The sequence below is a fragment of the Sturnus vulgaris genome, chromosome 5 (genome assembly GCF_052056855.1).
Source record: "Sturnus vulgaris isolate bStuVul1 chromosome 5, bStuVul1.hap1, whole genome shotgun sequence".
NCBI classification, from domain to species: Eukaryota; Metazoa; Chordata; class Aves; order Passeriformes; family Sturnidae; genus Sturnus; species Sturnus vulgaris.
The window spans coordinates 45,201,975-45,227,098 of NC_142247.1; the positions used below are offsets into that span (position 1 = coordinate 45,201,975).

At 40.3% G+C, this 25,124-nt stretch overlaps 1 protein-coding gene and 1 long non-coding RNA gene across 2 annotated transcripts; one reads left to right on the forward strand and one right to left on the reverse strand.

Annotated features, from left to right (window-relative positions):
• Positions 1–1,098: 1,098 nt before the first annotated feature.
• On the reverse strand, positions 1,099–6,488 carry AVPR1A (arginine vasopressin receptor 1A). Its single transcript, XM_014890882.2, has 2 exons — positions 5,480–6,488; positions 1,099–3,771 (listed from the first exon to the last, which is right to left on the reverse strand). Exons 1-2 carry the CDS (start codon positions 6,486–6,488, stop codon positions 3,491–3,493), a joined length of 1,290 nt encoding a protein of 429 aa, XP_014746368.1. The 3' UTR covers positions 1,099–3,490.
• Positions 6,489–6,686: 198 nt separating this feature from the next.
• Positions 6,687–20,442, forward strand: LOC148223685 (uncharacterized). Its single transcript, XR_015803963.1, has 2 exons — positions 6,687–6,839; positions 15,444–20,442. It is a non-coding gene; the product is annotated as an uncharacterized LOC148223685 (long non-coding RNA).
• The last annotated feature ends 4,682 nt before the right edge of the window (positions 20,443–25,124 follow it).

Here is a 25,124-nt window from a genome sequence, read left to right on the forward strand (position 1 = left end):
AACTTGTTTCAGCAGTAGCTCTATTGTAAGGCCTGTGCTCACTTCCCAAAGCTGCATCACCATTATCTGCCCTAGGACAACATCCAGCTCTGCAAGGCTTTTCCTTCTTCTGCTGTGGTTTCTATATGCATGAGTTGGAAATGAGCATGCATGCATTTTAGCAAGGTCCTTCAATCTGGACAATTTGGAATTGACTAGAAGATTGTCTGCAGACAAAGCCTCTGTCTTTGAAGTACTGGGCACACATGAATTTGTGTCTTCTTGTAGATTTTGGTCTTGATAATTGTTGGTAATACAGGGAGGGAAAAACCCAATCTGTTTGTTTGTTTGTTTGTGTTTTGTTTGGTTGGTTGGTGTTTTCTTTTCCTGAGCCAAAATTATGTTTGCCTGCAAATTTAAAAAGAAATTAATGGAAAGAAGCTTTTTTGCCTTAGGTTCTTATATAAATGAATAAAGTCCTTTCCATCTTCTATATCATCTCCACTTTTGCCATCTAATTGAATTTTAAATGCTTCAATTCTAGTAACACCAGAACAAGCAACAGAGTACAGATGCATCATTCAATCATGTTTTACATTAGAGGACAATTCTTTATAACAAAAATATTAAAATAACCCCTCTAAAACATGAATAAGAGCTCAGTTACATGTTTTAACAATACTAGCAGCATATAGTGGAAAGCTGATTGCACATTCCTTCTTTGCTTGTGGCTTTCATGCACTATGTACAATAGAAAAATATTTTAGGTTTGTTCTCTCCTTAATGTTTTTCATGGACACAACTTATTAAATGAAGGCATTCTGAATTTTGTAAAATATATTTAGCATTACCAAATATATTTCTGGCCCTCCAAAATCTAGATTAGCAAAAAACCCAAAATGCTTCTGATCAAAAAAATATGCAGGTTTATTAGAGCAAGTTTCCATGTTTTAAACTTGCAATGGTTTCAAAATTTTTTGTTTCCTTCTGTTTCCATTAGGGTACCCTCATGATAACCCAAAGTAGTTTTTAAAAAAATATTTCCACAGATGAAGAAATAAGAAAATATTGGCTGTATGTGAAAAAGTCAGCATTTATAAAAAATGTCTGGAAACCAAATACTGATAAATTGTATTGTCAGTTTAATTACAGAAACTATAGGACACTCACAGGGGAAATTTATGCTGACTAGCCCCAAGTGTAAGCCTATATTTTGTAGTGTATTTGAAAAAAACCCAAATTTATACTTTGGGTCTGTTTGCTTTAATACATATACTGGTCCTTATCCAGTTCATTTTTATTATCAACAATATTCTATACAGATTTTTTCATTATCTTTTCTGTTTGAATTCGAAGTGTAATAGAAAAGCCAATTATGCAAACATGAAAATTCTGTTAGTACAGCTAATTGGTTTCTAATACAGATTTCATGTACAAAGAAAGTAGTAGTACAAACAGAAAACTAGGCAAAGGATAGTGTACTTCATTTGAAACACTTGCGGTTCCAGTAACTATGAATTACTTAGTTGCAAAATATACACAGTACACGTAATGTGCACAAACACCCACATAACATCACTGCATGCATTTTTTTTTTACTAAAATATAGCTTCAGGTTCACAAATCTTCGTCCAGAGTTGATGAGAGCTGTAGTCACATTTGTATATTAAAAGTGGTCAAAAATATAGCCTGTTAAATATAAGCCGTTTCACCACTCTGTTGTCTGGGTTCTACTGCTTTGAAAACAGCAAACACGAGAAAAGAAGAGAATGGAGCCAAGATTTTCTTTAGTGACAAAATATAATTTCTTTTAGGTATAATATTCCCTATTCTTTGCCCAGAATAATCAGTGGGGAGCTTCTGGAGTGGTTTAAGTTGATCTTATTCTGCATCTAACTCAATTTCTGCTACCATTATTGAGGCAAGCACGGACACCATCCTCAGTGAAAGCCACATGCAATCTCCTCAAGCAATTAGAAAAACAACCTTGTTTGTTGGGCTTTGGTGGGAAAGAAAGAAATAAACCTGCTGCTGAGCTTCCATGCTTGTGTCCCACTGCTCCAGCAGCCAGCTAGGACTGTGTCAGCAGTCCTGCAGGGGGCTGGGGGACCGCCTGGATTTCAGGATCCAACAAGCTCAGGAAAACAGAGCAGACAGGTAGCTGTGCTTCTCAAAGAGATTCTCAAGACTTTGAAACTCAGCAAAACTTATTCAAGGAGCTTCAAAACTCAACCTTGATGTAAGAGACAGGCTCCATTGAAAGATGTAATAGGATTGTTTACCATATAAATGAACTACAGTCAACTTAGCATGCATTGTATTGAAAACAAGCACACCTCGAATGCTTTGTAATTAGCAAATGTGTTATGATGACTTTACTGAAGTTTATTGACAATTTTTAAGACTATATTGTCATGAACTGGTAATAAAAATAATATAAGAAAACAAGCCAACAACATTGACAATTTTTGTATGTTCCCAGAAGACTTGTAAGTTTGATTCTCAGATCTGTGTCTTGAAATACCCTGGTTCTACAGCTCTTACCAAATGACTACACTCTTCTGAGCTCATGAGACTATTTGCTTGACAACCAAGCAATGTAGCTTGATCCTAGAAGTCTCAGTGAATTAAAAAAATAAAAGATGGCATTCCTACCAATAAAGCAAGTAGTTCTGGTATTCATTATGAGTTTTTCTGGTGTAACTGTTTGTAATGGTGCTGAGAGAGTCATAGCATATCATACTTATTTATCAAAATATTTTTAAAGTTAGTTTAAAAAATGGAAGTAGGTGAAACAAGGTGCACACACACACACAAATATGCTGTATAATTTCCATCAACAAGAAGGGAAGAGGAAATATCACCCTAAAAATGAAACCCCACAATACATATAGACATCGACAGCACTAAAAGATTTGCCTTCATAAGGGATGTTAAATTTCAGTGTCTGAGAATAGCTAGACCTTTACAAGATGAAGCATCATGAGTAACTGAATTCCAACAACTCGGAGTCTGTCTAACCCCCTTCCTTATCTGGACACCCAAGATGTTTTTCCCAATTTCTTTTAATGTTTAATACTAAATTGTAATCTTGCTCATATTCTCTTTTTTTCCCATGACTTCATTTATGAGAAGTTTTATGCACTACCATTAGAGAGTGGAGTTACCCCAATACATGACAGCTCCAATATTTTTACTGTTTTAAACGGCAAGCAAAGAACGCACTTAGTATTTTAGAAACAGACAAAAAAAATAAAATAAATTCTATTTTTAAAAAATAATTGCTTTATTGTTACTACACCTTCCTGATCAGTTGTCCAAATCCTAAATAACTTTCAGAAAACAATTTACATACTGCAGCATAGCTTATCAAGCAAGGTGGCACTTTTTGTCTCATGGCCATCTTAGTCATTCTTTGGTAATATGATGGTGCCCTGGAATGGCATTAAGTGCCACAACCTTCCCGAACACTGTGACAGGAGTGCAAGCCCTGCCTGCCCTGAGGCCTGTCTCACGTTGGAATGGGAATGAAGCTGGTTGATTTGGCGTGGGGCATCTCTCTCCATGTGTTTAGGCTGGAAATTGGGCTTCTGTTGTTACTGAAAGAAGTCTGTCGCTTGCTATTGCTATTTGAATCTTCTTTACTCAGCGTTTGCTTTATTTTTTGGCAAGGGAAGCTCTGTAGGCAGTCTTGGAGGAGGTGCCCACTGAAGAACATGTAGATCCACGGGTTACAGCAACTGTTCAGGCTGGCCAGCAGAGCGGTAACAGTTGTCGCAGTGTTTTCAGAATCTGGGTAGGGGGAGAGAAAGTTATTTAACATCAAAAGAACATTTGCACCATTCAGTCAATTACTTCATTAACCATTGGAATTATTTTCCTGAACATTTGAGTTCTAAATGTTGAGTTGCAGCATTTGTAACAAATAATTAGAACATAATCAGTAAAGGTCTCATTTGTGTAAGGCTGCCATTGAAGTCAATGGGGATTTCTCTGAAGAGACTTCAAAAAGCTGTGACAGAATAAGCTACAGAGTATTCCATCCAAAATAATGATTTAGTCACATTTACACTGGTGTGTATCCAAGTGTTGATAAGCTCCTGCTTTAGATACTGAAAAATTTTTTCCAGACCCTGGGAGACAATAATAAAATTTCCACTGTTTCCAATAACACTGACTTTTTCTGCATATATTTGCATGCTGAAAAGTATTGAATGTTCAGCTAACTACTGGATTGTCCATCAAATCTGGATTTTGGAGGTTGAACAAATTTTTCTTAAGGCAAAAACGGAACTTTGCACTATGGCATGAAAAACTATGGTGTTCTACCTTCAATAACTAGTTAATAGTTACACCAAATACTCTAAATATGTATTTAGTCTAATCAATTATCAGTGACTTTTCTTTGTACATATTGAATCTTCAAAGAAGTATAATTACTGTGTTATGCAGTTCCATAGATTTAAAGAATGTCTTCAAACAAACCAAACTGTCAAATACCCCGTTCAATAATCTGTTCAATTTGATTTAAATTCCTTTGAAGGAAAGAGAATCTGTTTCCTGCAAGCCTTTATTTCTCTATAGAGATCTGCATTATAGGCTTGACTTTAGTCCCATATTAGAGGCAATCAACACTCACTACAGTAAGTGATAATTTGGGGATATTTAAAAAATATCAAGAATTTATGGATTCCAACATTTTGATTTGCTGCTCTCTCATGAGGAAAGAGAATATATGTCACTATGCTGTCTGTCATTACCTGTGTGATAGCTTTTACACTCAACAATTTTTTTCAGCCATATTTAACACCGGGACAGATATCTCCAAAGTCTAAATTGCCACTGATTCATGAAAACTCCTGACTTGACTAATGGAGCTACTCAGAGGTGACTGCCTTGCTGAGAGGAAGGGTTCAGGGTGTGCTCAATCCTATTATTAGACAGCAGAAACAGGAAAGAAGATGTAATATGTTCTCTCTTCATGTAACTGCTCTGGCATGTGTGTGCATGCTTCGCAACAATACTAAACATTTCTAAAGTTTTCTTATAGGCAGCTTCAAACGGAAGAAAATGTTGCTGGTTCAAACTACGGTAGCAAATACTCCGCCTTCCATCCGCTCGTTTTGCTCGAGATGAGAGGGCTGCGGCTGCTGCTCCTCTCCAGAGGCGACAGGCCGAGCCGAGCGCCGCGGCTGCCGCCGCTCCTGGGGTCACCAGATCCGGGACTACGAGCGGTGCCGGAGGGGAGACCCAGAGGGCGGCGACTACCCAGGACTGTCTCTTCTCCCCTATAAGGGCGCTCAGACGCTGTTCCCCGACGAGAGAGGGACCGGTCCGAGGCCGGGAGGGCGCGCCTCGATCCCCCTCTCCGCTCCCGCTTCCCGTTTCCCCCCCGCTCGGATTAGCTCTGCGCAGCGCCTCGGGACAGCCGGCTGAACCCCCGAACGGTCTTGTCCCCCGTTCGGGGCGGCCACGGGGGACAAGAGGCGGCGTCACCTACCGACCCAGGGGAAGCGCTGATCCCAGACGGACCACATCTGGATGGTGAAGAAGGGCGCCCAGCAAACGACGTACACTGAGACGATCACGAAGGTCATCTTGACGGTGCGGATTTTAGCGCGGGAGATGGTTTTGACGTTGCTGACATAAGGGGCGAGCAGCAGCCCTCGTCGCGGGCCACCATCATCACCCGCCCGCCGCCCGCCACCAGCTGCTGCCGCCTCCCCTGGGCGCGTCTTGCCCCGCACGTTGCGCCAGATGCGGTAGCAGATGAAGCCGTAGCAAATGATGAGGATGAGGACAGGAGCGATAAAGATGCCGCCAGTGATCCAAGTGATGTAGGCGCGGGGCCCCCAGGGCATGATGAAGTGTGCCCAGCAGTCGTAGACCTGCGAGCCGCGCTCCACTTCGCTGAGGGAGAAGATGAAGTACTGTGGGGTGCTGAGCAGCAGACTGAGCGCCCAGGCCGCCGCGATCATCCCGTACGAGCGCTTGGTGGGCTGTTGCAGCGTCTTCAGCGGGTGGCAGACAGCGATGTAGCGATCGGCGGTCATGGCCACCAGCATATACGCGGAGGCGAACATGCCGAAGACCTGCAAGTGCTTGACGACGCGGCAGAGCCCGTCGGGGCCGTGGAAGCGGTGGGTTACCTCCCAGCAGAGCTGCGGGAGCACCTGGAAGAAGGCTACCACCAGGTCGGCCAGGCTGAGGTGGCGGATGAAGAGGTGCATGCGGGAAGCCTTGCGCGGCGTACGCCGCAGGGCCAGCAGCACGCTGGCGTTCCCCACCACTGCCACAGCGAAGGTGACGGCCAGCACCGCGATCTCCAGCTTCGCCAGCTCCTCGTCCCTCCCGAAGGGGTCCCAGCCGCCCAGGCTGCCGTTCGGCGACCCTGACCACACCTCGGGACTGGGGCTACTGCCGCCGCCGGGCTCCGCCGCTGGCCACCGGCTGCCATTCCTGGGCGAAGGCACGGCCCGGGGGGAGCCGGCGCTGCCGGCGAAGCGCATGGAGGGGGCTGCGCAGTGGAGCCGGGCTCGGCTCGGCCCCTGCTCGTCCGCTCGCCCGCCTTTCCCCCTCCGGTGGCCCGGAGCGCCCGGCCAGATGCCTTTATCCCCCTGGCCGCGGGAGGCGAGGCGAGGAGGAGCTCCCACGCCAGTGGCTGCCCAGCGCCTGACGCCAGCCCCTCCTTTCTCCGGCAGCCGCTGCCCGCTCGCCCCGCCATGGAACCAGGGCCGCTCCGCCCCGACAGTGCTGCGCCGAGGAGGAGCAGGCACCCAGACCCCTTCCTGGTCTCGGGAGCCCCGGAACGGTGCACCCCGAGAGCTCCCTTAGGGTCCGGTAAAGCAGCACTTATAATTGTGAGTAAAACTGCCGTAATCATGCAGCATCAGCCTGCACACCTCGATCTGGCTTTTAGCCAAGGCAAAGTGACTTGTCGGTAAGAGGTGCTGATTTGGTCCTGGGAGAGTCCACCTGGGCCTTGGGCATTTCACTGTCGTGCTGGGATCAACCCTAGAGAAGTAAATTATTAGAAAAAATAGAACAGTTTCAAAGCAACCTAATGTTTTTGAAGGTTTCAGGAATTAATCTCAGACAATAAATGTCATCCAAGCCTTAGTGTAGGTCTAAACCACACGTTTCTACAAGTACAAGCAAAATCTCCACATTTACTGGAGAGTTTCTAGCAGTGGGCCATTAAAATTCTTGTGTTAAACAAGGTTTAGATGAACAGTTTTCCTCTTCTTGGTAGAATGAATGGATTTGGTGAAAAATTTGGTCCCATTGTCCTGAGTGTGGATTATATCCTGATTTCACTGGAACCTGAATTTGACCCTTCATTTGGAATTCTTTCCTTCAGCCACACAAAAACGCATAAAATCACAACAAAGTTATACTGTGTTAGATACCAACCTTACTGTGTTTTTAATAAAACTCCCTAGGTCTCCTCATAGGTGGCTACCATTAAATTCAGTTACAAAAATTACATGATTTTACAGGGAGAAAAAAAATGGGGAAGAATGAAAGATTAAATCTTCCTTCTTTAACTTTGTCCAAAATTTTTTACTCGAGAAGAGTTTTAAAATTTAAAATACAAGATGATATGAATTTGTTAACATCATGCAAAGCTTTTTGCCACTTTATGGGTTAGTTAGCCCCTGCGAGGGTATGTGCGCCCACCCCAGACTGCCACTACCCTTCCTTTGCTTGGGGATCAGTGGCAGGAGTTTAAGATGACACCTGCTCCCACAGCGCAAATAGTTGTCACAAGTTTTCCAATTAAAACTGCAAACCCTCACAACACCTGGAAATGCAGACAATAAATGTGGCTATCCTAAGCAAACTTTCTAGCAAATTTATTTCTTTAAACTTTTGTTCCAAAACCTGATTTTTATGAACAGTTCAGTGCATTATTCACAGTTTTGTGCCTATTTATTGTATTAGACCTGGGGAACTGGTGTGACTACAAGTTTCAGGTCAAATAGAGAGGGGAAATTAAAGCTGCATATTACAAATCTCACAACACCACACCACTACCAAGGCTTCTTTCACGTGCCTTGCCTGTCTCTCTGACATGCTTTACAGGAGTTGAATGTTACATAAATGAAGTGTTACTCAGGAAACTGCTAACAGATTTTCTTCTGTGCAAACTATGCGAGGATCATAAAGCTCTATTCACTGCTGGGTATGTCATCCATTAACAGAAGAGATGATATTCAGGTTTGACAGAGACATATTTTTAGCATCCAGATGATAAGAAAAACGTGGATGTATTAGTTCAGGGTAGTGAGAATTTGTCAAGTCCACATCAACTCAGAAACACTCCTTTTCCAACCCATTCTTTGTTCCTCTGAATGGCATTTATAAAGAATGTTTCCAGAGCAAAGGGATGGAAAGTTGTCTAAATATCATTGCACAAAATTGTACCTAGTGATTACATGCAATGTTAAGCATGATATGGATAATCATTTTTACTGTGTTTTACTCCATCAGACAGAAATAATCTAGGGCTAGTCTTGCTGTATTTGTTTGTTTCATTTCCCGTATTGGTCAAAATTAATACTTTTATAGGTAGCATAGCTGAAGAGGCTGTTACAAATGCCTTTGTTTCAACAAACCTAGGTAAGTCAGTAGAGAATTTTGTTTATATCTAGTAGTTAAAAAATACCCTCCAGACAAATTCACAACTCCTAAGGTTCTATACTAGATTATTCAGCATCTAGTCTGATCCTGGTTGCTTAGACTTAAGAGTATTGTTGTTCTTCAAACTAATCAATACTTGTAGAATAGCCTTCCAAAGAGACAAATTGCCACTGGGAAGGCTGACAGAGGAAATTAATATTTTTGCCTTGTAATTCACTTGGACTTCAGGTTGGAGCTGAACTCTCAGTAAAGAAAATTGAGACTGATGTTACAAGAAACCTTTATTTGTTCTCACTAGGCACACAGCTTTCTTATAGAACTAAGAATGGTAAGGATTTCTAGCATGTTCTCTGCTGCCATACAGGTTTCTGTAAAAGTGCTTGAAGGTTGACAGATATCTTTCTGAGTGGTGAATTCATTGAAGACTGAATGGGTTCTGTAAAGTACTCAAAAACCTAACTGGAACATGATCCAGTGTGTTGCCAAATGCAGCTGTTTTCCGTTCATTCCTTGCTGTTGTGGTGGTGACTTCACCTCCAGACTCAACCTCTTCCTCCAGGCAAAAGAAATGCTCTAAGTCAAAGAGTCAAGATTTTAATCCTGGGAAACTGATGATGATTTGTATTCTGCAAGATAAATTTTATAGAGAAAATGGGAGAACTTTCTGCATAATCTTCTTCAGGAAAACTGGTTGTTTGGAATTTTAGTCAAACTATGGTTGTCCGCCAGGTTTTGTAAAGAGTTGCTCTAGCAATCAGAGTTGCAAAAATCATTATAAGCTAAAAAAAGTCAAGCTTTTAAAATAAATTCCTCATGCAGGATAAGGGTTAAGACACTGCTAAAAAAAGAGGTCTGTTTATATGCTGAGAATTCAGCTGCCTTGTTAAAAAGCACATAAAACATGTACATAGATACAAACAGTTGTCTCCTGCGATCTGTCTCCAAGTTCAAAGTATCTGTAATGCTCCCTTTGACTAACACAATTTAGTAAATAAGGAGGAGTTTGATAGGCTTCCCAGAGAGCCACAAGACTTAGATGCTCCAGATCCCAAACTTAAAATTCACAGCTATGGGAAACAAGCGTGGGAAAAAGCCCATGTGTTCAGTGAGGGACTACTAAAAGCTGGAGTCACCAGGGAGGCAAGCAGATGCACCCTTCATTTGCCAACCCTGTGAAGAAAATGTCACTTGAAGCTAGACAGGAGCACACAAAGCCCACAAAGCAGACTCCTGAAAAAATGCCTTGTTGGCCTCTATTGGTCTAGCTTTTGGGATACCAGAGCAAATCAAGTGAAGAATTGACCCAAACTGCCTTCAAAATAGATTACAAGTTTGAACTTAGGATTCTGGAAAGGCTGTAGCACAAGACCAAGAGACAAGTGAGACTAAGAGCCAACTCCTATTCAGGAAAACACAAAATTAAGAGAGCATCCGTAAGGGACAGAAATTCAAGATTAGCCCTCAATATTCAGTTTGCAAAAGCCCAATCTCGTGTTTGGAAATGTTGATAAGTGACCAGGAAAAAAGAGTCTTAAGGTTATGCCCCAAGTGTTCCTTTGCTTGCATAACTAGATAGAATTATATTCTAACATCATAATTAGATTCTGGTATTTCTATACACAGGAAGTCACGTCTGGCCATCCCTACCATACTGTGTTTCTTTTTGTGATGGCATGTCATAATTTAACCGCAGACAGCAAGTGAGCACCAGCAACTTCTCGCTCAGTCCTCCCCAGTGGGACGGGGGAGAGAATCAGAAGGGAAAACACGTGGGTTGAGAAAAAGACAGTTTAATAGGTAAAGCAAAATCTTTGCACACAACCAAGCAAAACAAGGAATTCATGCACCTCTTCCCATGGGCAGGCAGGTGTTCAGCCATCTCCGGGAAAGCAGAGCTCTGTCATGCACAACAATGACTTGGGAAGACAAACGCCATCACTCTGAATATCCCACCCTTTCTCTTTCTTTCCCCAACCTTATATGCTGAGCATGAAATTACATGGTGTGGGATATTCCTGGGGTCAGCTGGGGACAGCTGTCCCGGTTCTATCCCTGCCCAGCTCCTTATGCACCCTCAGTCCTCTCACTGGTGGGGTGTCCAGAGAAGCAGAAAAGGCCTCAACTCTGTGTAAGCACTGCTCAGCAGTAACAAAAACATCCCTGTTATCAACAGTGTTTCCAGTACAAATCCAAAACATAGCCACCCGCAAGCTACGGCGGAGAAAATGAATTCCCTCCCAGCCAAAACTAGCACATGGAAGTTGACTGTGGTATTCAGGCAGTATTGCAGAGGGACCTGTGCAGATACATGTCACCACAAGGAGCAGCATGTTGTTCTTTTCCTTGTGCCTCTTTCCTTACATCCTTTGTTGACCTGGTTGACAGCAATAAGGGCCTTCAGGATGCAGAGTTCAACAATTCTCCTAAAGAAATGTTAACACAGCAGCTTATCTGTATTTCAAGGCAGCGAAGGAAATGGGCATTTGAAGGTGTAATTGGCCTTTGTGTGTTTAAAACCTTGTGGAAGGAACATATCAAAATAACGTGGTGAAAGCTCCTGCCTTTCCCCACCGAATCATGTTTATCAGATTTTCAACATCTCCAAGGCACAATAAAAATCTGTTTGAGACAGTTTAACTAGAGCCTCAGCCAGCAGATCTCTCATTAAATCTGAAGAGTTGAAGTCATTAATCTATAAATCCACAGAATCATTCAATTTTGTCATTAGCAGGACGAGAGAAATTTAGAACTGAGCTTCCTGACAATATGCCTACCTGAAGAAATTGTGTAATTGCAGTTTCCAGATCTGAAAGAGACTTAATATGCATTTTGAACTTCTATGGATATTGCTTCAGTGTTTTTGCTTTAAGCACATAATCAGTAGCTATATCTCTCAGTTCTCTTATTTCAGAGATGGAAAAGGTTCTTACTTCCTTGAACCAGTTTTTAAATTATTCCTATCTAGAATTTCATTCCATATGTAACCTACTGTGGTGGCTGGATGTCAGGTGTCCACCAAAGCCATTCTATCACTTGCCTCCTCTGTTGGAGAGCAGCTTCTCACAGAGGCTGTACTTCTTGTCCCCACTTATCAAAACTTTGTCACACAAACCTAATACACCTGCTCTTTCTATCCCTGTGTTAACACCTACCTTCCTTATGCCTTTAACAAGTTTTGATTTATCTAAGGGCAATTTATTAATGACTCTTGCATTCTGTCCTAGTTAACATATGCTAAGCCAAGCCAAAGGAAAATACTTCATAAAGTTTGGTCGCAAAAGTAGTCAATATAAACGAACTGAAATGAATTTTAAGGGTTATTTCTGTGATATCTTCTCAGAAAGTATTTGACATAGTGAGATGAAACTCTCTTAAAAAAATTATAGTACTAATAAAGATTCTGTTCAGGCATTTAAAGTAGTAAGAAGGTACACAGAAAATTTATACATAACAAGTTTTCTGAGAGACTTAACTACAACTGACAATGACACATCAACTGATTCTAGAAAGTGGTGAATTTGTGTAATAACTAGTCATTTTACAAAACTGCTTTATTTATCCCACAACTATGCATAGAACTGAAAGCATATTGTGTTTGAAAATACACTGGCAGACCATTTCTGCTTCATAATTCTAATTGAAAGACAAAGCCACTTAACATTTATGGAATAAACGATAATGCTTCTGTTAATGACAAAATTTATTGTAGTAGCTATCATTAGGAAACATGTTCTAAAGCAGTTTAAAATTAATTAGTTTTGAAACAGTATGTATGTATGTAATTTTTCTCGTGGTGATCATTTTGAAGGGCCTGCTGATATGCAATGTTGGTGGTTGATGCAGAATACTAATGCAACCATTATGTAAAGAAAACACCTCTCAAATAATTTGCACTGAAAATATCGTGGCAGCTGCATTCTCACCAGCTTGGTAGTTCAGGGTGCTATCATGGAAGTTATTGTCCCAATGCATTCCTGAGAACTAGGATACAGTTTTTATCAGGCTGGAGAAGGTACAAGTGCCAACTAATATTATGGATTCTTACACATATTCATGTTTCCAGTTTCTACACGACTACCTTCTGTGAGGCTGTCCTCTCCCAGTATAAAGCCCAATCCTCTTTGGAAGAAAACTGACTAAAAATATTTTAACCAAAATTTCACTAGAATGCCAGTTTAAGGATATTGAAGGCTGCAGGTATATTGCTGTCTTTTACCTGAGCTGTGGCCTGCAATGTGTTCAACATGAAGAAGAAACAAATGGCATATTCCCTACGTATTTCCAGTGTGTCTTCTCTTACCACGTTTCCTGTCCTTATCTGAGACAGCAACAAGCTGACAGTGCTGACAGCTGACAGGCTTTTATCTGTTCAGGCATCTCCAGACATAAAACAAAATAAATAATGATATTGAAGAAGGCAAAAAAGAATCAGACATGGAATCAGTCAGAGAGAAGAAAGCTGAAAAAAAGGTCAGGGAAGTAAGTTGTTTTTGGAGCTGTCTGTTGGGTAATGTGAGCATGTGAAAGGAGAATCCAAACAATGTGATGAGCAGCAGCTCTGTGTCTGAGGCATGACCAAGAGATGCCCTGGTGCCTCAACCTTAGTTCACACACTGATGAGGTAGATTTGGGGGTTGAAGAAAACCAACAGAAGAAAGGAGAAAAACATCAATTATATTTAAATGGTGCACTGAGTTTCTTGGCTGCTGATTTCATTGTGGGTTTGTTGGGTTTTTTAAGCACATGTGGATACAGACTGGCAATTAGCAATCCTAGATCAAACATGGCCTCTTTTTTTGTCTGTGTAGGTATCCATGTTGCTGTTGCATAAATTGTATCATGGCAAGAACTTAGACAGGGAGAACATAGTGATAATAATTACTGCAGCTTCAGGTATTCTTGCTTTATACTTTAATCTACTAAGTTTATCATTTTCACTCCAAACAAGCTGGCTACCTGGCAGTTTTAAGCAGACTCTCTTTGCACTCCCCTTATAATCGTATTTAGAAACTCTATATCATACAACATTTTACTTGTTCCTTTTATGACCAGAGGAAAATTGTATGCTTCTAAGATAAAGAATGATAATAAAGCAATAAATTTTAGGGGATAAGAGGTACTAACAAACTGGTTAGCATGACATGAGAGGAAAAGCATTTCCATGAGAGACAGCCAAGCTATAAGCCAAAGTATACAATTTTATGTCTTGTGAATAAATATTTTTAATGGTTTCTGGGTAAGTTTTGCCATTGCACTGCTTATGCTTGATTTTCCAATAGCAGGATTAATAAACCATGTGAAATATCTTTTTTGAACTAGAGAAAATAGAGTTTATATTTTATTTTTTTTGTCAGCTATACAGGGAAGAACAGAGGTGATTGTAGTAGAGTAGCTAGATCCAAATCACAGAACAGGGGAGTAAGGAAAATTTGGAACAGAATTCTAGGGTTGGAATCCAGTACATAGAGTTTTTTTGAAACTTTCTTAGACTTCTAAGAGTGTTTATGTATGAACCTTTTCAAAAGGAAAGAAGAAAAAGCTTTTCCTTGCATTGCTTCAAAACTAAAAATGAAATCTTCATTGTTATGGAAAGCTTCCATTAGTGTTTGCTTCCAGTGGTCTTCCCTGAATGCCTGGATCATTTACTGAGAAGTAACTGGTTGTGATTTCCTTTCTATCTTTTCTAACTGGTATGGAAAATACTGTGTTGCATATTTTATCTAGGGAAGCCACAGTAATTACCAAGCGAGCATGCATGTGAAAGGATGTAGTATATGTACATATACAGCAGCTACATCCAGAACAAGCCTTCAAACATTCCATTAGTTAATTTAATGACATTACAACCACAGGAATGATGTAACGTGATCCAAAGTCACATTTGTGCTTAAATTCTTAGGTAGTTCAGACTTAGAATAAATTTGGTATGCTGTGTGAAAGTAAGTTAGTCAACATTATGGACTTTGTGTTTAAATTGGCTGCTGTAGACAAATTTCAGTCCTTTCAGTCTCCTGTCTACAATGTAGCAGGAAAGTCGTATAATACGTTCGTAACACCTATGCCCCTACTTGTAAGAATCACGATTTTCTCTAAATTCTTTCACCTTCAACAGTATGAACAGTATGATAATATCTTATCTCAAGTGAGTTCTAGGAGATGCTTGTCCCTGTTTTGAGCAAGGCAACATCCTTCTTCTGTTTCTGTCACTGTCACTCTCACCACCACCACCACCACCACCAGTATGAGAGGACATACAGTTAAAGATAGATGACCTGATCTTCCCCAGGAGGCTGAGTCTGTTATCTGGGGGGACAAATGTATCTCTACAGTTGCCATAGAGCACACCTATTGCTAGAAAAGCTATTAAACTCTCTATTAAGTAAAGTAGGATTTTTTATTAATATTTAAATGTATTTCTGGGTAATATTCATGTTGATTTGTACTAATGTTATTTATAAATTCCTTGAATTTATTAAGATGAGTACATGAGATGAGTTTTCTGTTCCTGAAACTGCCATTTTCAGTTTCAGTCTTCAGCCCTTGTAGGGATACAGCTTCTGCTGGAGCATGACTTAGTGTAGTCTCCTATTAATAGAGTCTTCCTTTCAGCTACTTTATTATCACCCTCTTCATTACAAACATTTCCAAGTTATAGAACTAGAAAATACCAACAGGAATCAGAAGATTGTACAGAAGTCTGCTCACTAGTCTGGCCCACTCACTAGAAGAAGGATCAATATGAGATTTCCAATCCCAAAATATTGTGAGAAGAAAAGTTATAGAGTCTCCAGAGCTAACAACTTCCCCACTTTACTCAACAGGTTTCCACAAGGAAGGCAGGAAAAGAAGACAGGACAACAACAGAGCATCAAGATGAGCCAGACACCTAAGACAGCACTATTTCTTCAGCTCAGAAGCATCAGTTAGACTGCAACTTCCCAGATGAGTTTGCCAAAACACAGTATAGCTTTTCGAGTAAAGAACTCCCTTTAATAGCTGCAGTGTGATGCAAAAAATGCCACTTGATAATTTAAATATGAGTAGCAATGCCCATTAATAAACCTATATCTTGTAAGCTGACGTGAACCAGCCTCAGTAGAAATTCTTAGCAACTATTGGTTTGCTGAAGAATAATTTTTTTAATGTGTCCTTTGGAGTGATTGCTTTACACAGGTCAACAGATGCTTTGGAGAATACTGATTATAACTAACAAATTGACAAACATTCCTGAACAGTATCCAGAGGCGTCATTACAATTTGGCCTGCTCTTTCTTGCATCTCTGGATGATGATGTATGTGCTTGAATAGAATTACTCTGCACTGCATTAAAACCTCCTTACCTGTCTGACAACCTTAATGAAGTTCCTATTAAAATCAGCGGGGAAGAGTTCTAGATAAATTCAGAAAGCGCAGTAAGGACTGGCTTCACAAATTTTAGCTTCTATGGTTGTGCTGTAGATATACTGTAGACAGAGAGCCAAATTAGTATTGGTTTGTAGATTAATTAATCAATAAAGGGTTCCGCAGCATAATTATGCACTATGTTCACAGCTTTTAGTTCATCAATATGCAAGAACTTTGATTTTAAGATGCATAATGCAAAACTATTGCCTGATTTCTCTGAATGAAGAGGAAAATTCTCTCTCCTATTACCAGGTTCACTTAGCAGCAAAAGCTTTTTTCTGAAAAGATTTAGTTTATCTGCAGAATGAGGTATTTCTTCTGTAGTAAGATCAAACCTAGATAAAAATTATGTTGGACTATATAGACTTCTTCAGACTTTCTGGAACCAAATGATAAGACAAGCGCCAAGGAGCTGTTGTGCACATTGCACAGTACTGTGAAACAAGCAGGTACACAGGGCAATAGGAAAAAACAGAATGGGAGTTAATACAAGCTAAAGTCCTAGTGGCTTTTTTTCACTTCCAAGAATGTGAATTGAATGCTTTCCTAAATGCATTTCTATATGGATATAGAAAGAACCTTGGCATAACAGGTGATTGCACAAGATAGAAAGCTAGGCAGACTGAGCTGTCCCATGTATATGCTGTCCAATCTAATGTTTGCTAAGGAACATTGCAGATTTCCTTATGATACTGTGATAATATCCAAATGTTTTTTATGGCAACTCAAGGAAATTAATTTCCTCAAACAAAATTAATAAATGTTTGCAACCATTAAAAGAAACACATGCAGCGTTTTCCCTTTGAGTCTTTTTCATAGATTTCTTGTCTTTCTAGATATTTAACAACAACAAAAAAAACCCTAAACAAAACAAAACAAAACAACCAAAACAAACAAACAAAAAAACCCAACCAGCCAAGCAAACAAAAAACCCCCCCACTATACAAAGACTTGGATCAATTTGTATGCGCATTGCACCTTGCAGAAAAATATGTAGAGTAGACCAAGAGTTTTGAATTGTTATCTCCTGTTTATCATTTGTGCACTGAATTAAGACAGCAGTGGGGCAGGTGTCTCAATGGTCCTGTAGAGCAGAGCTGCTTTCTTGAGTCAGGAGCTCTGGTACCCAGCCCCTACATAAATGTTCTTTATTTTCTAAGTCAACATCATGCAGTAACTAAGATGCACTGTAGAAATGAAACACTTTGTAGAGATTAAATTGCTTAGAGATGTGAACTATTTGCCAGAATGACACATGCCTAACACTTCGGAGACTGACACAAATTTACAAGTATAGCATCCCAATTCTTTTCTTCCGTCTAATATATTAACTTAAATGTCACTTATATAAGTAAGTGAAATCTGCCCTGCTTATACTGTGCATTTTGCAGAATTCAAACTTTGATTTAAAAATAAAAAACACATGGATTTTGTAGGTACAAGAATATATCCTATTCAGGCATGGGAGTGACTTATAAACTAAATCTGGGGGCAGTGTATAACAGTGGATCTGAGAGAAGAGAGTTTCTCTTTAAAGACTCAAAATCTGGAACCCATTTATAACTTCAAGGGGCAATAAACTTGAATATAACTCTTTTACTAAGGGATAACAAGCTGTTTCTGTTGAAATCCATTTTAGGGAATAAACTGTGTTGCAGCAGAGGAAATGCAGAGGCGACAGGAGAAGAGACAAGAAACAGGAAAGAGGGAAGCAAAGAGAATCGAAAAAATGAGGAAAGATCAAACTCCATTATGACAACATTGCCCATAATGAAGAAATATCTGAGGTTTTGGCTGAAATGGTCAAAGGATAGAGGAGTGTTGCATGTAGGTAAAACCTTACAAAAGGATTGCAAAACCATGGCTCAGACCTGTTACTTTCGCTAAGTAGAGAAGGACTATGGGAAAGTGGCTCAGCTGAATTAGAGGTAGAAAAACAAGTTATATAACCATAGCATGTTCACATCATGGTGTATAGTGGTTGGTTGAATTATGTTTGTTATGATTTAAAACCGTGTAGCTGACAATGGGCTAACCAGTTAAAATGCCTGTTTTTTGCAATAAAGCAGCTCTCCTCTGTGCTGCCTGGAGACTTGGCGTTGCTTTTCCTTGCACAGAGGAGAGGTAAGATTTGTAGGTGATATCACTACTAATGATTTGTATCTGTTGTTTTAACAAATCTTTTTACCTTTGCCTACCAATATGGCCTCTGGTACTGACAACCACCAAGATTTTATGTCAGAAACTTTGGTTATTTGCTTATTTGGTTTTGTTTGTTGAAAGTACATTGAGGAAATATTCACTCCTAATTTTTCAGGATTTTGATGGAAAATCTTTTAACCTAAGCCCCTGAAACTTGTAATTCTCCTGTGAAAAACTTAACATTGCTTGCAGGAGAAAACATAATTGAAAATTAACATTCTTTTTTGATGGATGATTTCAATACGCATAATACTACATTGAATATGACAGTACTTTTCAAGCAAAAAGATTAAAATACGAACTACTAACTTCACTGATTAGAATTATTTTCTACTTTAAAGAACTGCCCTGGTTCACAACAACTTCTCTTCTTATTGCCTAACTGCTGAACAAATTTGTAATGATTTCCTGCCACTACCTCAGAAGAGAAAAATTTATGGAATAAGGGGAATCACACTAAATATACCCTGAGTCCTGTGATAGGGATCCTGTTGGCAGGACCTGCACTGCAGCTTTATGAAGTGTCCTACAGTAAATACAGCAGATGAAGTAACACCTGCTGAAGAGTATGTCAAAGAGTGACCAGATATGCCTCCAAGATACTGACCCCACTGAGCAACTCTGATGCATTGATCTCCCAACAAGACTGAATCCATCAGGCACCCCCACTTTGCTCAGGGTTACCCCAAAAGTAGGAGGTTACTTAACATCACTTCTCTAGTCGAGGCAGGAGATATTCTAAGCCCCAGCCATCCTGGAAGCAGGTGGAAAATGAAAAGTGAAGAATCTAATGGAAAAGTAGAGATGGAGGTGGGCAGCAAGAAAATGCTTGTCAAAAACACAGCAGAATAAGAGACAGCAATGTAAAGAGGGGTTGAGGTTATAATGTCAGGAACACAGACAAAGGGAGAGAAAACAGATCTGTTTCCTGACTCTTCTTATGGTAAAGCATAAGGATATCATGGCTTCTGTTGTAGTGTTTGCTAGAGCTGTGATGGCAACAGATGGTTTAGTGTACTATTTGATGGTGTCTGTTGCTGAGAGAAGAGAGAAAAGCGAGGTCAGAGTAGGTGCACAAGGCCCAGAAGATATTAATGATGCTTCTGCTATGAAATGCTTCCACAGATTGTTAGGGCATTAGCAGCGACCATGACATGTCTGTATCCAGCTGCCCAAAACTCTATTCCACTGAGACCTTGAAGGATGCAGGATCAATTTCAATGTGTGAGTGGCCTGGGTTCAGAAGTGTTTAGGCCTGTGTCACTTCAAGTAGACACATAATTTGGATGCAGCTACCTCAGTTTGCAGGCAGCAATTTTCAGTATACAGACACAGACTAAGCTTGCATTTTGCACATATGGTCAGAAATTACTGTCAAGCTCTCTCTGGTTACTAATATGGTTATAGATCTGGTCCTCTTTCAGGCAACTGAATTTATCTGGGGCAGGATCAACCTCTACTCCATCATCTGGCTGGTTTGATCTCTCTGCAGTTCACCACATTGATCACCTGTATATGAGCTTCCACATTCATTCTGCTGGCTCTAGCTGACTTATGTCATCACCTATGAAAAACTGTTATCTTGAATTTCTCATCACCTTTGTCCCTTTAGAAGTTGCAAAGGGTTCAAAACAGCTTAATGACTGTGAACTCTGCTCTGTAACTCATTGGTATCATTCGTAGAGCTTGGAGAAAGTCACAGCAATGTATATGTGTGTGTAGATATAGTGTGGTACTACAAGAGCAATGGCAGTGGAAAGCATTGCCTTACTCAAGAACACCCTTTCGGACCCTAAGGAAGAAGGGAAAGAAAGAATACTTTGTGAATGGCAGGTGAAAGTCAAGTGCACAGACTTAAAACTTAGTTTCTCTTCTCTTCTGCTTGATACATTGATCATGGAAATGTGTGCAGGACTCAGCTCATAGGAAGAAACTCTGCCAGACCAGAGGGAAAATACTTATTCCAAGAACACAACATCTCATGTCCTTCCTTCGCTTTTTAAGTAGGATTATAATCCTACTTAAATAAAAATGAACTTAAATACTTCAAGCCAACGCTATTTAAATTTAAGTTAATTTTATCCACCTGTACTGTGGAATAAAGAAGTATTTGCTGGTACTTTGGGCAGAGAAGAGCTAAGATGAAATATTTTTTTCTTTGAAGAAACCTCTTTCTGTATCAATAAATACAGCAAAGCCAATGCTTGCCATGTCCTTAATTCTTACACAGGTTTCTGCTTTCCATCAATTTCAATAGATTCACTGACTTCCAAATGCTTTATTATAAAGGTTGATAACTGCCACAGTAATGGGAGGCAGAACCATCCATTATCCAAATAACTTTGCAGACAAGCCCTAATAAATATTTTAATTCCCCTACCTGTATTACTGGTCATCTTCCAGTTCTGCGTGAGCACCTCCAACCCAGGTTCCTGGAGTTGGAAATGCACCTGGAGTTTCTACACTATTCTAGACTATTAACAGTTATGACTTAAAATATTTTAATTAAAATTTCATATTAATAATACTATTTAATAATGTTTTATTAAATTTCATATTAATAAAACACATAATGGTTTGTTACTGAAAATAATTTCACACAAGAGCAGATAGTTTCACGTAAAAATTATGACGTTTTCTTCCTGAAGACTGAAATAGTCTTCACTTCTCCTCTACCACCAGAAATGAAGTAACCTTCAGTTTTATGCATATAGTAGATACTGGAAACATGAATGTCTCCCTCCTCGTCATTCCTTGGTCTACAACTCCTGACTAAATCACCTACTTCCCTCTTCTGCTGTCAGGCAGTGTAAACAATTTCCCTGCACTGTTTGCTGGGATCCAAGAAACAAATGATAAACAGAATCACTAACGTATTTGGAGATAGAATGCGCAAGGTTGGGACCTCATACTTGTCCCAAAGAAAAATGAGGCTTAAGTTGTCACTAGCACCATTGCAGAAGACACTTCCCACCTTCAAATCCTAGGTATGGAACATGTTTAAATCACAAAATACAGAGAATTTACTAGAAGTCTCAGTAAATAGCATCAGGGCTCCTATGCACCTGGAGATGGCAACTTTCATCCAAAAGTCCATCCAAAGGCAGAAAGATTGCATTGTGCTGAGGGGGAAGAGCTGGGTGATCCTTTTCCCCAGACAGCATACAGCACCAGGAGATCTATCAGAGAAACTGTCCTTCCGTGGGGTGGAAGGACAATGGTAAAAGAAGCAATAAACCCACATTTTCTTCCAGATGTTCCTGAATTGTCGGATCTGGATGCAATGACACTTCTTTATATGACCTGGGGTTCTTCATCTATCCATCTAAGAATCCAGCAAATATTACTCATTTGCCATCAAGGCTGGCACATAAATGATCTTTTCAGCTGATTTGGTGGAAGTGATGGGTTTGGCTCTTGATGCCTCTCATGCCTACTTCCTTTGGTGAAATTAGGGCTTCACATGCAGAGTATATTACCTGTAGCTCCAGAATCAACCTAGTCCAGTGAACAGGACTGTGTTCTCCCCTTCCCCCTTACACACCTCCTCAACTGCTTTGGGGGGATCCTGCACTAAATTTTGCGTTCAGAGACAATATAATTAAATTTCACAAGTTTTGAAAGAAACTTTGGAAATGATGGACCATTCCTGTCCTCATCCATCCATGATTGTGTTAAAATATTCAGTTCACAGATTGTTCAGCATTGGTGCCTGTCAGACCTGATGGTTCTGCTTGCTTATCCAGATATCAAAAGCAAAAGGTAGAATACTCTAGGTACTTGGACTATACTGCTGCCTTGCGGTACATCTAACACTCTTTTACTTATGTAGGAAACCTCTTTGATGCACTCTTTCCATTTTGTGACACCACAAACAAGCAAAGAGCTCTCACACCCTTCATGAAACCTGCACTGCCCTTTCAAACCCTGCAGTAGACTGCAATTCATTTTTCATATTTGCATCAGAATATTTGAGAAGAGAGTACTTGCAGCTTTTGAGAAATATGTGAAGAACTATGCCCATTGTGCTTCCACATGACATTCAAACCAAAGGTCCATCCATATTCTCAACACTCTCAGCACAGGTGGTAAAATTGATACCACTCTTCTGGCATTTTGATGTTTAAAATAAAATGCAGCTAAATGCTCTAAATTTTGCCAGTATAGAATGACTCAAGAAAAAAGTGTGTTGTTGTTCCAAGACTGAGGATGCTGATGTGGGAGTTCAGAAAGTTTGTTGAGAAAATTATGAGACTCAGTCATTTGAAGAAATAATTATTACCTTACTTCCTGCTTGAATTTGACCTGGCTTTTCATAGGAATGGAGCTCCCTGACTACTTTCCTATACTGAACTGGCAGAGTCAGAAATAAAACCAGCACGCCACAGCTGAATTTCTCAAGCCAACACAGAAAACCAAGCAAGAAGGATAAGCATTTTTTTCACTACTCAATTCTGACACAGCCATCACTTCTCTGAACATTATTTTCAGAAGGGAGGGAAGCCAAAACTAAGCATGATTTACTAATTTGAAACTTTAAGGGGGGAAAGAAACATGGAATTGTGATCATATATATACCAATCTCCAGGCAAATGAATGATAGAAGTTTGTAAATGAGGTGGTAAGCTACCTACTGTGACAAAATCTCAGAGAGCCTTTTCTCCTACTATCCCTGTCCTATCTGCTAGCAGAACAGTTACCTGATGACTTAAAACAGGAGGGTACATGCAAAAGCTAAATATAGCTCAGTCATAAGTGTTTATATTTGAAACATCTATGCAACTGGATACAAAACAAGGGCACTATAGCAAAACACACACAAAACACAGAGAAACCCATGACATGACACCAGGATCTGCAATCTGTGTATGTTCTGAACAAAATAAAACACTTTTTATTGTAAGTATGATCAAACAGGTTACTCAAAGGGGTTGTGGAGTTGTCATCCTTGAAGAGGTTCAAACTTGTGACAGGACAGAGCCTCTAGCAACTTGCTCTAGGTGACCCTGCCTGACCAAGTGAGTTGGATCAGACATCTCCAGATCTCTCTTTCTGCCTAAAGATTTCTGATTAATTTGTGTAAGTACTAATACATGCAGTTCATTTAGAAGTATAGGCTCATGTGTCATGTCAAGTTCCACACATACCACTTCTACTCTCCTGTGTGAAAGCACAAGAGGAGTTCATGCAGAGCAACAGTCTGTGAGACCCAGTGTAAGGGTCAGTCCGAAGTTTCCCTCGATTTTGCCTCCCGACCGTCGCAAGGAGACCTCGAAGACCCCCACCCAGGCTGACTCCAAACAATGGTTTACTGGCCGGGCCAAGGTGGATGCTCATGACTGTGTGCTGGTGTATTGTGTTCACTGGACCGTGCTGTCGTGGCACCAACCAGAGACTGTGTTGCATCAGCTGAGGACTGCTTGTCCGTACCTGTCTCCTGCAGCACCACACAATCGTCCATAAATCTTCCCACCTTTTGGCCAGAGGCCACTCACTTTGGAGAAGGACTATAAAAGAGCGACCCTCTGGAAAGAACCCTTTGAGATCTCTCCACTGATGAAGACCCCTGAGATCTCCCCACGGACGAGGACTCGTCTATCAGATGACCTGTGAGGACGCCCATCTAGTCTGTTGGTAGCTATTCTCCCATCCCTTCCTTTCCTTCCCCTTTCCCTATCCTATACCTCTCCCCTTTACCGTAACTGAATTGTTGGCATTTGATGAAATGCATTGCTGTTGTTGATTAAACTGATTTTCTGTTGTTGAATAAACTGATTTTGTCCCCTGCATTTTGCCTGTTTGCACCTTTGAGATCAAAAGAACCATCACGACCCCCGCTCTGCATTAATAACGGATCGTGACACCCAGGTAACTACTTATATAGGTTATAAGGTATATTATGAAAATAGACTAAAATAGCTTATCCTTCTGCCTTGGTCTGCCCGTTTGTCTTAGTAATTTTTGACCCAGTTGCTTTCATTGACTGCAAAAATCCCGGTTATTAAGGACAACACAATATTGTTATTTCCTTAGTGCAAGTAGCTCCTTTGGGGAATATGAGCAGCTGCAGTACTGTGTAGGATAAAGGGAGTTTTCTTATATATGCTCTGAGCCCTTTTCACATCACTTGTAATGGTAAATGGCCTAATATTCACAAAACACTTTGTCCTTTGCACAAGCACTTATGAAGTAGATGCTTCTATTTTGCTGCCCTAACAGAGTCCTTTTTGTTTCTTTTGTATACTCTCATAAAGGAAATGAAGTCTAGTTAAAGAAGATATTTTGTGGCAGCTTGTTTTATTTTACTTTCATTTTTTAATGCATCACTATTGTATGGGAAAATGGGATCTATCTTGCCATTTTCATTCCTACTTAATCTTTCCTACACTGGATGTCCAAAGAGCCTCTGGTGATTCCTCAAGGAAGACATTTCTCCAAGCCAGGAGGCCAGTTTGCATTTTGGTGGCTTATCCTGCACCCTGATGGACCAGGTCTTCTCTGTCCTCTTTTCATAAGCCCACATTTTCAAAAATCTTGTATCAGCATATCCCTATTGATCAGAACAAGGGGCTATCTGAATCTCTACCCTATCACTGCCAGTTGCCAACACCCTGAGAGAAAAACGTATTTTACAAATATCTTCCCTCCAGCAACAGATGCTAAAGACTTTTTCTTCAATGCTAGTCACGACTTCAGAGAATTTTGTTGTATCTCATCCCTCTCAATAGTTCTTTTCAATTCTTTGGCCTCATCTGACAATGAAGGAATGTGAATCCCTTTGCCCTGTCTATGCATTTCTCTGCCTGCTTTGGGGAAAAAAAAAATGCTGGGACAAAGTAAGTAATGATGATAATGACTGCACATGTAGTCTGACTGCTGAATGAAAATCTATTGGC